Genomic DNA, 13,806 nt, shown 5'->3' with positions numbered 1-13,806 from the left:
GGCACCTGCCATCCTTATGCGGTATGCGATACCTACATGCATATACAATCCCCAAGTATCGACCAGCTGCGTGTTGTGATGGTGGTGGCTCCTCAGCGAATTCGAAGACTATCCTAATCGCCAACCGACAACCTAAACACATTCTCCTATCTTCAAGCATGGACAATTCAAATTGGGGTATCTCGCTAATGACTGAATGAGACCTACCCGACAACAAGCATAACAATGAATCAAGGTGATTTTGACGAAACATCCACCTTCAACCTATCTAAAACCGTCTCAACCCTGCCCCCACCCCCAGTCATGGCATCTTCAGTCTTCTTATCACGGCCCTCATCGCCAATAACAACAGCCCGCTCCACAATACCAGCATTAGAAAGCTTAAACCGCCCAACCCGTCCGTCTGCCCACTCAAGTCGCACATACCGCGCCTCCAGCGCAGCAGCAGCCAAAGACACAATCCCCGTATCCCGATCCGGCGAAACGTCAAACGGCTGCGGTTCCCCATCCTCGCCAACAAGACCCAGCTTCTCGCGCAGGAAGTCAATAGCATCAGTCCGCATATGCCACGCCACCAGCTCCCTCCGCAGCTCGCGCACGAAACCCCGTACATCTTGTTCTAGCACAGCTCGGCTGCTCTTCTTCCATGGCTTTGCAGGGTCAGCAGCTTCGGCTTCATCCTCGGCCGAACCTTCACGGTCGTCGTTTTTGTGTGATGTGTGAGCTCGGGGAAGATAGACGCGCTCTAGCCGGGGGATGGATATGAAGCTTGGCACTGTATGTCTATGAACCTTTAGGACCTTCGCGGAACCAGCAGCAGTGTGGCTCGGTTCTTGTCGCAGAAGAACATAGTAGGGCTTAGTGAAGCGGCCATTGCGCGTGCAGACGTCAAGGCGCAGGCCGAGGAGGTTTGTGACGGTGGCTGTTGGTGATGGGTCTTTGAAGGGGAAGGCGGTGGCGCTGAAGGCGATGCGGTGGTGGTTTGATGAGGTGTGGGCGCCAGCCGCGTGGACTAGGGGGGATATTGCTGCAATGTTGTTGAGCGATGTAGGGACTTGCGCTGGATTGCGGAGGAGTTTTTGGACGGGGTCGGTCGTCAGAAGGCTGGAGGTGAGGATACGCTTGCGGCTTCGAACTTTGCAGACTTGATAGTTGTTAGTCAGTTTGATCGGTTTGCTCCTTGGCATCGTTGGCAGCTCACTTTTTGCGCGAAGCGAACTGAGCTCCAGATCTAATTCCTCCTCCTCCGGGTCCGGTGATGCGGTGACGCGTGATAACGTTGTTGCCATTGTGGATGTGGGGGATTGTTGAGGGATGTAATTCTGGAACTGGTTACTCTTGTGTTGGTGGGTACTGAAATTGTATTCTCGTCAGTGCCTAGGTACGGTTGAGATGGTGGTGTACGTGATGTGATGCTGTCATGCAGCATGAAGACTATTGTTTGTATTTGCACGTGATCGTGTCACGACTTGAGCCGCTGAGGAGCCAAAGCTTAGTGTCACACTGACCCTCTGCGATAGTTACATGTGGGATCTATGAAGAACAGGGAGATCCAGGTCTAGTAGGTCTAGGCTGGGCTTGTGCTCTTTCAGACTTTAACCACTACACGAGTTACTGCGTAAATCAAGTTGGCTAAACCCCTGACATAAGTCCCAGTTGATATGACCTCATAGCCTTGCACTATGTGTATGACAATAGGATGAGAAGAGATATCGAGTCAAATATGTCAATAAGTATAGTACTCAATGTTGGAGAATGAAGCCAAATTATCTCTGCTGGTGATGTTCGTCGAGGATTGACCCCGGATCTGCGAAAAGCCAAGAGGCCAGCTTGCCTCAAAACTATCTTTTGTCATCGAAATCCTGGAGATCTCTCCCCATGTGAGGATTCCTTCATTTTCTAGATCCCTCTTCATGCATTCGCTCTTTTACTATACTTAACCGACCTACTCATCTAAACCGATCACACTGGCTTCCGACCCAGCCCGCCCTCATTCCTATCCCTCTTTCCCTTATCATAACATTCAGTTCCAGTCCACATTTCAACCACCATTGACGACCACGAGCTCTACCCTAACTAATCTTCAATGACACGCAAAAACGCGAGCCTCTCAAAACGTCGCTCAAAACCGAGCTTGAAACTCGCAACCGGGTCCAACGGGCATGCGAATGGCAATATGAACAACAACATTGAAATGCGCAGGAGGGACACTCCCTCCTCCGAGAACTCTGCAGACAGGACCGCCCAACTCATGTCAAGACCCAGCTTCTCACTCGATAACGAGCCCTCCGTCATCCCGCAGACTCCCGTCCAGACCACCACAACCTTCCATGACCTACCGCGCAGTGATCGCCGCAACTTCCTGTTGTTGGTGCTGCTATACTTCCTCCAAGGTGTCCCAATGGGCCTCGCCACCGGATCTGTGCCTTTCCTCCTCAAACCATACCTCTCATACGGCCAGATCGGAATCTTCTCGCTCGCCTCATACCCATACTCTCTCAAACTGTTCTGGAGTCCCATTGTGGATGCTGTGTGGAGCACGCGCTTTGGCCGCCGCAAGAGCTGGATCACCCCTGTGCAAGTGATTGCTGGATTAGCGATGATCTATATGGGTGGCCACATCGAGGCCATGATGGTTCAGGCTGGCGCGAACGGCGGTGCGGGCGTCTGGACCTTCACATACTGGTGGTTCATGCTGGTGCTGTTCTGCGCTACCCAGGACATTGCTGTGGATGGCTGGGCTATCACTCTGATGTCCCCGCCGAACATCTCCTACGCCTCGACTGCCCAGACGGTCGGACTGACGGCAGGCCATTTCCTGTCGTACACGGTGTTCTTGGCCTTCAACTCGAAAGACTTTGCCAACAGGTGGTTCCGAACCGTAGCTGGTGAGGGTGGCCTTCTGTCGCTTGGCACCTACCTCAGCTTCTGGGGCTGGGCGTATCTGATTGTGACCTGTGGTCTGGCTTTCCTGAAGAAGGAAGAGCGCACCAAGGAGCGCGATAGCATCATGGATGTGTATAAGAGCATGTGGAGTGTCTTGAAGTTGAAGAATATCCAGACGATCATTATCATTCACCTGATTGCCAAGATCGGCTTCCAGGCCAACGACGGAGTCACCAGTCTCAAGCTCTTGGACAAGGGTTTCGGCCAGGATAACATGGCCCTGGTTGTGTTGATCGACTTCCCATTCGAAATTATGTTGGGTTATTATGCCGGTCAGTGGTCAACCAACTATGGCGCCATGCGTCTCTGGGGTTGGGCCTTCATCGGACGATTGGCAGCTGCTGTCCTCGCCCAGTTCACTGTCATGATTTACCCTAGTGGCCCAGAAGTGCCCATGTGGTACATGCTCACTGTAATTGGCGAGCATGTACTCTCAACATTCATGAACACTGTCATGTTCGTCGCCATCTCAGCCTTCCACGCGCGCATCGCCGACCCTGCCATTGGCGGAACATACATGACTCTGCTCGCAACGTAAGTTCAAAGTTCGATTCCGCACTTGGTACACTGTACAAAGCTGACACATTACTTCCAGCGTCTCCAACCTGGGTGGAACATTCCCTCGCATCTTCGTCCTCAAACTCGTCGACATGTTCACAGTAGCAACATGTCTTCCCCCAGTCACCGCCCCAGCAGCCGACTCCCTAAAAGGCGCCCTCATCACCACCGCATTTTCATGCGCTATTGAACCGGAGAAAAATCGCTGCATTAGCGGCGGAGGTACGTGCAACGTCGACCGTGACGGGTACTACCTGACCAACATGCTCTGTGTGGCCATTGGCACTATCACCTTTATAATGTTCATCAAACCAGCAGCACAGAAGCTGCAGGACTTGCCTCTCCGTGCTTGGCGGTTGAACGCTGGCCCGCAGCGGCAATGATCTTCTGTTTGGATTGGTTCTGTGTTGTGACGGCCTATAATGTCTTTTCTATACCCATTGTCTGGGATATCTATCTCTATAGATTGAATGAATAAATCATTTAGCATGTGTCAGGTATAGAGGGTTCTCATTTTGGCGCTTCTACGATGGGCAGACTTGACAGACGTGATGCGTATTTCTGTTGTTGGTTGAGAGGTTCCTCTCGGACTTCTGGGATCACTTAGGAGGCTATCTGTTGGATGAGGTTGATCTGAGTTCGTCGAGTTTGTTTCTGGTGCTTGGTCGGTCAGTCCTAAGTGGTTGCTTCCTGCATGCACTAGGGTATGTAGGCCTCGTCGGAATAATGTGGTCAGAACCTTGGACGTGCAAAGAAATGATGCATTTAGCTGTTTAGTAGAACCATTTGACCCAAGGCAGAAGATGGCTAGTAGGAAATATCAGTCATGTCTGAGTACACACCTCAGCCGCAATCATAGAATAACCGATAATCAACCTCGTATGACCCAGAAATAGTGCCCGGACGAGAATACTCGTATCTGCAGTGCGTGTCTGCACGTAAGACAATATCCTGTTCCTGAATCCCATCAGCCAAGTAAGCGCTCATTCGCCATGTTCCTGAACCCGCAAAACACCCGATCTCGTACCCAATGACACTGTCAGCCTGATCCCATCGCCTCTTCTTCACTCGTGTTCGAGACCCGAACAAGCAACTCCGCACAATACGCGATACTACCCTCCAGCGACGAAGGTCTCGACACCGCCGAATGCGCCCAATAAGAGACCAAGTTCGCAGCAGCTTTCTCTCCGACGCCAAGGAACTATCACACGATGCACCCCACCGCTGTCAGCTAAACAAACTGAGAAAACTTATCTCTTTTTCAGCTACCCTGTTAGCTGCAAGTGCAGGGTTATATCCTCGAGCCCATGGAGTCTCGACTAGCCACCGACCAACATGATTGGGGGACAGCTGGGCCCGCTTCCTGCATCTGCGGCTTTGTACTAAAATAGTCCGACGGGGATGTGCTGATGTATAAAAGAAGCAATGCTGCTCTGCTTTCAAGATTTCAAACACAGAATTGTCGCCAGGTTTCTGAGCTGGACCGCCGCTTTTCGCCTGGAGTATTATCAATATCAACGCAAGATGAGATTCCTCACACTGTGCGCGACGCTCCTCGGCGTCTCGACCACCGTAAATGCCCTACCCAGCCCAGCGGACTTTGAAATTCAAGCCTGGAGAGCGGTATGTACAAAGTGCCATGAAGAAGAGTGGTACCCCTATTCGTAGTGAGCTTGCTAATGCATCACAGTGGGATTTCCGCCTCCTAAGCGAAGCACCGCCGATTTGCAACGCGTCGGAATCGAACCTCCAGTTCTCCATTGCTCATCGATACGGTCAGAAGGCGCGCGCCTGCCAGGCATTGGAAACGGATTATTACAACTCCACGAATGTGAAGAGTATTTCATGGAAGAGTCCGGGGGATTCTTACCCGCATGATATTTGCTTTTTCGCCACGTATGATTGTGCCCCTGAGAGTTTCCTGTCGACTATTACCAATGGCTGGGATGTGTGCTATCTGTACAATGGGTTCCTGGGGTGGAGTGTTGTTGCGAAAGGAGATCCGTGTGTTGCTGTGGGTGGTGAAGGTAGTGAAGGTGGTGAAGGTGTCGATGGTGATGTGGATGGTGGTGAGGTGGAGGATGGTGTTGATGGTGATAGCCCAGACGAGGAATAAACCTCTCCTCGTTCCTGTAAACTGCGTGGTATGTGAATGCATCAGTCCGGATATTTCAGATCTTTCGATGCTGCCCCGGATACTCCGTAGTCCGTACTCAGTAGGTAAATCGTGTCTAACGAGGTTACCTCGCTATAAAGCACCACATAGATGTAAATCGAGACTTACTTCCTAAAGAGCGATTAATATGCCAGACACAGCATGGACAATACTAACGCAAAAGCCCTTCAGCAGTGAACCTTCCAAGTGTCGCGCTTCCATTCATACTGCGGACATCCATCGGCCCCACCCGCTCTCAACTTTTTCCCTTCCAACTCACCTCACAACCAACTTCACCCAACACTAATATCCCACCCAATCCAACTCGTCAGAATATAACACCGAAATGGCACACCAAACAGATTCCGAATCCGCACACTCCACCCCCTCCTCCCCATCAACAACAATCACCTCAACCCAAACAGACCCAAACCCCGACAACTCCCTCGACGACATCTTCGGCTCCTCGCCAACAGAACGAGACCTCAACCTCTCACACACATCCCAAAACGCCGACGCATCCGAACCCTCCGACCTCCCTTCCCTACGCCGCCAACACGTCACAGCAGGCTACCGCGACGGCACCGCCGCCTCCAAAGGCGCACACGTGCAGAACGGCTTCGACGCAGGGTTCCCGGTCGGTGCGCAGATGGGCATGCGAGCCGGGACGGTGCTTGGTATTATGGAGGGCCTGCTACGCGGATTCGAAGAGCGCAGTGGGCCGGGCGTCGTCAAGAAGCCCGGTGTGCGGGGCACGGCTGAGTCTACGGATAAGGACGGGGTGGATGGATTGCAGCGGGAGAAGAGGGAGCAGATTCGGACGCTCTACGAGGCTGCGCTGAAGGAATTGGATGTAAGGGCTGTTTTTGCGGAGGTTGAGTCTAAGCCTGCGGATGGGGAGGAGGAGGAGAAGGCGGAGAGGCTGCTTGCGCAAAGGGGAGAGGGGGTTTTGGCGAAATGGGAGGGGAGGGTTGATGTTCCGAGGTGGGAGGAGAATATGGAGGCGTTGGAGATGGAGAGGGAGAAGACGGAGGATGCTGTGCAGAGGGGTTGAGGTTGTTTTCGGGGGCTTTGCACTGCTTGCACTGTGTGTCTTGTCGTGGATGCGAGTGTGGGCTGTGTTTGCTCTGATGATCTACATACCAATGCCTCCAGCTAGGCACGAAGAGACAGGTGGGGGGAAAAAGCATCTTGCAGATGCAGATGCAGATGCAGTATTACGTTTCTGCAGACCGCGCGGGTCAACTGTCTCTCGGGGGTCCCGCTGCTCGTCCCGCGATGCAGGATCATCCCGTCAAGGGATGTTTCCAGGGACTTGGAACAGTCTTCCGCGGCTGCGAGGTCGATGCAGCGGACGGCGGGGCGGAAAGCCGGTCCGGGCTGTGTGTTGTTGGGTCTTTGGGACAAAACGGCTGCGCTGCTGGTGAGACACTGACGCTGGGGTTCTGCAGATTACTGTAGCCACGGCTGTTGCCATGGAGGTTATATGATGGACTTTAGATGAAAGTTTCTCTGTTGCAGCCTTGAGACATATGTCCAGCCTGAAGGAAATGCGTTAAGGGAACACAACTCAATCACATTACGATGGATTTTGCAACTCAAACTGGCTTTGTGATAGCACGCACAAGGCAAATGCCACCAACTGTCAAACACGAGGCAAAACAGACAAGTCATATGTCAACACATCTACCAGCCCTACTAGACTACGGAGTAGAAATCACAAACAAAAAAGCAAAAGTCTGAACAACGTTCCAGATCTAGCCCCCCCCCCCCCCCCCCCCTACAGTATCTATCCCCACCAATGTCCGATAGATCTGAAACCCGACCCGCCGGCGACTCTCGGGGATGTAGCGGAGTGCGCATCCGATGGATCGGCCGCCTTACATATGAGGTCGCAGACTCGCAGCGGAAGGACCTCGAGTACAGGGCATAGTAGGAGATTTGTGGGCCGGGACAAATAAACCCCCTGTCTAGCGTTACCTGTCAAACTGGTGATCTGAGGTAGCTTGAGATTTGACGAGGCGACTAGACTTATGATATCAGATGAGGGGAGGGAAGGAACAACATTCGCCAGTTGGTTGGTATATTGTTATTGGCGAATCGAAATAGCAAGACAGGAATTGATTCACTGGATTGTTTGTCTATGTTACCTATATGTAAATTGTACGATGTTCTGGACCGAGATCGAAGAAGAGGCCCTCATAAGTACGATCGTACGATCGCGTTGGACGAAGAGTTCTTGGCAGACGTTTAAGCTGATGCAAGGGGCTTTTTGTATTTTGCTCTTCTACCTACAGTAAACATTCGTACTTTAGTATTCAATTGTTCCTTTCTTTATGCCTTAACGACAATAGAAACAGATTACTTAGCTGTGTACGAGATTGTAGAGAAATGTCTAAAGTACGCCAACTGGCAACACGGCGAACAAGTGCCCACCCTAGCCCTAAGAACTCAAACTACCACCCCCTCGACATGTCGATCCAGCAACAACCATCCCATTCCACATCCCAGACAAGCGGATCCCCACCCGGATTCATTCCCCGGCGCAGCCGTGGTGGAGAAACATACGAATCCCATCGAACCTTCGACAGGTAAGTAAAGTACGACGAAAGTCCTGGTGGAGACGCAGACCCAGGACCCAGGTTCTGCTGTACATTAGGGGCGGAGTAGTCCGAGACAGCCGCAGACGATCGGTGCAAATCGAGGATGGATGATGTGTACGTGGCCATTGAGTTCTTAGTTTCGCTACAGCCTACGAGGTTACTGTTCAGGTGGAAAAGCAAATCCGAAAGTGTGTAGGAAAGGGTTTGTCGCCCTTGTTGGTGATTTGAGCCATTGAGGACCATTGAGGCCCCATGCATGACCTAGGGCGTTTCCAAGTAGCCTTTCATCCATCATTGTTCAGGGCGATGGTTAGGTAGGAGTCTGTGGTGGTATTGAAGATACCTTGACGATCGTCCTAAAGGGCAATTCTGTAGCATTCCTGGTATTCCCTGGACAACGAAGGAGCGAGAGATCACTTTTTATGTTTGTTTGAAGTAAAGTATGGTTGGTGTCTATTTTTGTCTATCCTTGAGTAATGCAGATTTTTGAGTCTTGTGAAACAGAAACCAGTGAGCGCCGTATTCCTGTATATTGGGAATTATAGTAGGTCACAGTTGGAAAGAAATGGGGGTCATGTGTGTGAGAGCGAGACATGAATCAATCAGACAGGCGTTGGTAGAATGAAGACCGTAAGTTGATAACTTCGTAAGCAGGGCGATGGTAATACAGCACGCAGTGAGCGCAATCAAGACAGAAAAAGAGACAAAAAAAAGAAGAGACAGAAAATGAAAATTAAAGATAGTCAGCTCGAAGGCATCGAGTCATGAGTCGGTAGTGGTCACTAGGACCAGGCGTGATATTCGTTTCGTGGCGCCAGATGGGCGCGTGTAGAGAACGTGTGTTTGCGCGTCGGTGTCCAGCCACAGTCGGGTCTGGAGATTCATTACTTTCGTTGTGTGCGCGGGAGGCAAGATCAGTTATATTGCGTGAGCGAGTGTGAGTTGTTTGTAATCGTAGAGAACACGTGGTGAGCATGAGAACATGGAGCAATTGAATGACGGTTGAATAGAACCGGAACGCCGGGGTTGAATGCATCAGATGGTGGTAACATTAGTCTTCTTGTGAGACTTGTGGGACTTTTGGCAATTTAAGGATCGCAGAGAATCCATGAAGCGCTGGAAAAGGGGCTTTTGCTCGCTGACTTCTGCGACAATGGTAGACTGCAAGTGTTGCTCGTAGCAGAAAGAGGTGAGCTTCTCCTTGGAGCTCTTGTCGGAAGTGGAGTATTCAGGAGAGTCTGAACGCTGGCGACGGCGCTGCTGAGCTTGAAGCGCTGCAGCTGCAGAGCGGTCGACGTCCGAGCTGTTGGTACTACTATTCTTGCGGGAACGAGCAGGGCGGGTGAGAGAGGTAGATGAAGGGGCGACGAGACGCAGAGTTTGGAGGGCAGCTTGTGTTCGCATGCCATCTCGGCTGGTGCTGGGTCTGCTGAGGCTAGGGCGGTCCATGCTGGGACGATAAACTTCTGACATTGGCTCTCCCAGGATGTCATCAGGCATGCAGGGGAATTGTTCCGTGGCTTGATCATCAAGCATGGTCTGGTGCAGTCGCGGCTGTGACTTGGCGCCGCGGAGCTTAGCACGGCTGCGAACCTTGCGTAGTGTGTCAATGGGTCGACGGGACATGGACTTCCGGCCGACGGACTCTGAGTCGGAGTCTGACTCCCACACGGACTGCTCACAGAAGCCATCCATTGTAGAGATTGAGGGGCGCTCCATGGAGGTTGCCGTCCATTGGCGAGAGATAGGTGGAGAGCTAGCCACAGGGCTAGGAACAGGGCTAGGACAGTCGTTGGCAGGGATGAAGAGAGGGTGGTCGAAGTGGGTCATGTGAGGTTCCATGGTAACTGGATTGATCAAGGATGGAGGAGAGATCATGGAAGGGTCCAAAGGTGGGCGGGTCCCGGGGCTGGATTGCTTGCGCCGGGAGGAGCTGTGCGCGCTGGCAGCGCGCGACAGGTTGAGCATAGCAGGAGGCTGCTTCCTGCGTTGTGACCGCGAGGAGCAGGAGCCAGTCACGTCCTCGTAGCCCATTGTGATAGTAGCGGTGGACTCGTTGGAGTGTTCAAAGCAGGGTGTGGTTGGACGTGTATCCGCCGGGGTCAAGGGAGCCACCGGCGGAGGAGGGGGAGGAAGAGAGTAAGTGGGAGGTGTGGAAGCAGGGAGATAGAATCGGCGGCGGGGCTCAATTTGAACCTTCTGCGCGTGCTTGTAGAGCTGCTGAGTTGCCTCAAGGACAACGTCGGGACAGCCGTGAGAATCGTATGAAGAGAAGGATGTGCTGGGTGTCAAGTCTGGGGTGGTGCTGTCTGTGTGTACGGAGCTGAACGAGACCTGGCTGCTGTGCAGAGGACTATGTTCGTCCGTTGAGGGGGTGTATCTGTGGAATCTCAAGCTGTTTTCTAACTCGACCTGCGCAAGTGTGGAGCGATCTGGCCCGGGGTATTGTTGGTAGTCCTTGTCGTTGGTCAAGGACAAGGTATAGTATTGATTATCGTCCTCAAAATTATCATTGCGCATGTCCGAGGTGTAAGGATTCCAAGTAGGCGTAGCGGCCAATGACTCTTCGAGGTAGAATGGATCGAGGTTAGAATCCTCGAGAACCTTTGGCCCGGTGAGGGGATAGTAAGATGAAGTTCGCTTTGCAGGTGAGGGCGACGGGAGACAAATGGTTGTCTCTGATCTGTTCCTGTCTTGATGCAACACGTCCAACTCGCCTGGACAGTAAAGACCTCTGTGATCCATGGGACTATGTTTCTCGAGTAGAGTGAATGAGAAGTAAACGAGTAATGCAGGACCTCTAGGACCCAGACACAGTCACAACAACAGAATGGAAGAGAGGAGATTGCCGCCAGGACAAGATAAGAAGAAGAAGAGAAGGAATGAGGAATGAATGACCGATGTGGAGGCCAGGGTGAAGGGGATATGTTTATACCAAAATAGCCTCTTGAGCTCGAAGCCCTAGGACTATGACCCGGGTGGCCGGAAAAACAGATGCATGCCAAATGCACAATGTAAACAGACCGAAGCACAGACGATCATGACCTATCCGACCTTGCATGGTCCCCTTCCGTAGGGATGGGGTTGCAGCAAGGACCTTTCGATTGGATCCCCCAGCAAGGGCGCGGAACTCGATCCGTAGGGCTTAGAGAAACACCCCGAACCATATCCGCGGCATACAATAGAGTTGTTATTGTTGTGCTGTGTAGTGTGTACCAGCGATGTGAGCTCTAGAAGCCAACGAAATGAGATGGGTGTACTCTTCGACCACATGCGATCGGACTGATGTTGAACTATTCTGATTCTTTTTCCCTCCCCAAAATTCCAAATTCTGTCTAATTATCACCTTCGTCATGTTCAGCTGGCTGTAGACTAGAGCAAAAGTCCATTGAACAGGGAAAGAGCATTGCAGGCTGCAGACAGAAGTCCGAAGAGGCTGGAGGAGGGAAAATGTGAGATATCAAGATTCAAGCCACTCGGGGAACTCTGACGGGCCCGGATCAGCAAAAGTTGCCGATCCGCCTCATATGTTTGGTCAATTCTGCTTCGTCACTTTGGCAGGACTTTTGTACAGTGCAATATGGTTGGAAAGAGATGTGTAAAGAGTACGAGGACTTTTCCATTCCTCAAGGCCTAGCGTTCACTTTGGAGCCTCTTCAACGTTTCATCCCGCAAATTGTTCAACCAGCACCTACGTCATGGGCTTGTGTCTTGGTTCTTATTTTCTCTGTACATCTACTTTGTATAGATCATTGGCCAGTTAGTTACTAGAATGCCATTTCTACCTGTTTTGGTTGTGGCACTGAGCAATTCATGAATGTTCTACTATTAACATGTCTATTTGACGCCTCCCACTTCACCGGGTCATGTCCGCTCGACTATTAATACCTCTCTATATTGACTCTGAATCCCACATGAGTATAGATCTCTACGAATGAGACTGACCCGGATGACCCATCCTAAGTTTCTGCAACACAGCCATGATCGGTGGACATGGGCACCACCCGTCTTGACAGTTGACATATCACAAATGTTATGCGTCTATGATTCTGTGGGGGTTCCGCAGCCATTGATTGGCTCATCGAAAAAGTCTTTTCTGATACTTTTGTGATCTGGCCTTGCTGTCAAGCTGTCAATGTGTAGGGTCCGATTCTTCTTACTCTCTCTCTACAGGTCTACAACACATTGTGTCTCGACACAATCAGATTCACGTCGTTATCGAGACCCTGGAGACCCTCATCCAAAAGAAGAAAAACAATAACAAACCCGAGACATACATGCACAGAATAAACCCCACATTCCATTGAAAATCCTAACTTACATGCATCCCGCTATACAGACAGCCGCAGTGCAGCCATCCGGGCCATGTACCTCTATGTATAAGTATCGACGCATCCCCAGTAGTACCCCTGATCGGCAGACACAATTGCTCTCAATCGTCCATTTCATGCACTGTTCGCGATCTTTGAGCGATTAACTCACCGCGGACGCAGCCGCTGCAGAAGCCCTCGCCTCCCATCCTCCGGGTCACATTCTTTCCTCGGTGCTCAATTGCAGGCATATGCCTACCGTGTAGAACTCACATCCTACAGTTCTGCAAAACAGACGCAGGCCACCAGCATCTGGAGTGCAACATAACCCCATCCACCAAAGTTCTACTCCCCACGGAATCGGGTGTTTGGAAGGAGAAAGCACCTAAGCGCCGAGGATTAAGACCAGCCAGCCATCGAGGGTACTTCGACTCCTACAGTAGAACAGACCACCCAATTCCAAAACTCATCTGAAGACTGAAATAGCCCAGATCTAAATGAAGAACAATAATCAGCCCAATGAAACCGAAACCCAGAGACAGCTAGCCTCGATCCCTTCTAGAGGTTAATCCCACCCCTCGATCCCCGGAAGTCTCTTCCAAAACCCGCAGTATGACCAATAGTCCCCCAAATCCCAGGGCCCGGGATAGGGCGAAAACTGAAACATCCCCGAGCCTAAGCTCCCGATCTGAGATGCAGCCTGCAAGGCATGCTTGAAACCTACCTCAATACTGGGTCGGAGCTCCCTCATAATGGCCTTCCCGGCTTGCATTCGATCATCCGCGGAGCGTCTTCCCCGGCCCGACTGAGGTGTCAAATTTCCCGTCCCGACTCTGGTGCCCTTGCTTTTTTGTCTAGTGAGATCTAGGCTCCAGGCCTTCCACCCTAGGGGTTCACTGTGTATGTAGATCGTACTCTCTATGTCTTCGTGCTGCTGGGCTCGTGTTTGTTTGTTTGTGTCTCGTTATGCCTCGGTCGGCTCTGGTTGTATTCGAGCCTCCTGGCGTGGGTAATTGGAAATTTGGAATTGGGATAGCTAGGGGGTTGAGCTAGACTACTAGTTGGCTGCACTGATTGCATATGTATGGTGTTCACTGTTGCCTGGGTAGAGGGTCGCTAGGGATCGCTCCCGGGTTGCTCCTGTAGTCAGGCTTGTATGCTGCAATTACGGGTGTGGGCGACTGGCTTGCTCAATAAGGTGAGAGATGTAACCGTTCGGCTCCGACAGTCATGG

General features: G+C 51.7%; 6 protein-coding genes across 6 annotated transcripts; 4 read left to right on the top strand and 2 right to left on the bottom strand.

The window, feature by feature from the left end:
- Positions 1–230: 230 nt before the first annotated feature.
- On the bottom strand, positions 231–1,289 carry N7515_007975 (uncharacterized protein; the record flags this gene model as incomplete). The annotated part of the gene is made up of 2 exons (XM_056668719.1): positions 231–1,144; positions 1,202–1,289. The coding sequence occupies 2 exons, from the start codon at positions 1,287–1,289 to the stop codon at positions 231–233; spliced, it is 1,002 nt and encodes a 333-aa protein (XP_056518549.1).
- A 797-nt stretch (positions 1,290–2,086) lies between these two features.
- Positions 2,087–3,887, top strand: N7515_007974 (SD08430p; the record flags this gene model as incomplete). The annotated part of the gene is made up of 2 exons (XM_056668718.1): positions 2,087–3,480; positions 3,542–3,887. 2 exons carry the CDS (start codon positions 2,087–2,089, stop codon positions 3,885–3,887), a joined length of 1,740 nt encoding a protein of 579 aa, XP_056518548.1.
- Positions 3,888–5,028: 1,141 nt separating this feature from the next.
- Positions 5,029–5,620, top strand: N7515_007973 (uncharacterized protein; the record flags this gene model as incomplete). The annotated part of the gene is made up of 2 exons (XM_056668717.1): positions 5,029–5,127; positions 5,195–5,620. The coding sequence occupies 2 exons, from the start codon at positions 5,029–5,031 to the stop codon at positions 5,618–5,620; spliced, it is 525 nt and encodes a 174-aa protein (XP_056518547.1).
- Positions 5,621–6,005: 385 nt separating this feature from the next.
- On the top strand, positions 6,006–6,713 carry N7515_007972 (Yae1 family protein; the record flags this gene model as incomplete). The annotated part of the gene is made up of 1 exon (XM_056668716.1): positions 6,006–6,713. The coding sequence occupies one exon, from the start codon at positions 6,006–6,008 to the stop codon at positions 6,711–6,713; it is 708 nt and encodes a 235-aa protein (XP_056518546.1).
- Positions 6,714–6,862: 149 nt separating this feature from the next.
- Positions 6,863–7,120, top strand: N7515_007971 (uncharacterized protein; the record flags this gene model as incomplete). Its single annotated transcript, XM_056668715.1, has 1 exon — positions 6,863–7,120. One exon carries the CDS (start codon positions 6,863–6,865, stop codon positions 7,118–7,120), a length of 258 nt encoding a protein of 85 aa, XP_056518545.1.
- A 2,177-nt stretch (positions 7,121–9,297) lies between these two features.
- On the bottom strand, positions 9,298–11,007 carry N7515_007970 (uncharacterized protein; the record flags this gene model as incomplete). Its single annotated transcript, XM_056668714.1, has 1 exon — positions 9,298–11,007. One exon carries the CDS (start codon positions 11,005–11,007, stop codon positions 9,298–9,300), a length of 1,710 nt encoding a protein of 569 aa, XP_056518544.1.
- Between the last annotated feature and the right edge of the window lie 2,799 nt (positions 11,008–13,806).

This window comes from Penicillium bovifimosum (genome assembly GCF_028826915.1).
Source record: "Penicillium bovifimosum strain IBT 22155 chromosome Unknown utg000006l_segment0_segment0, whole genome shotgun sequence".
NCBI lineage: Eukaryota > Fungi > Ascomycota > Eurotiomycetes > Eurotiales > Aspergillaceae > Penicillium > Penicillium bovifimosum.
Note: the sequence above shows the minus strand (reverse complement) of the source record. Positions and strands in the feature narration are given on the sequence as shown.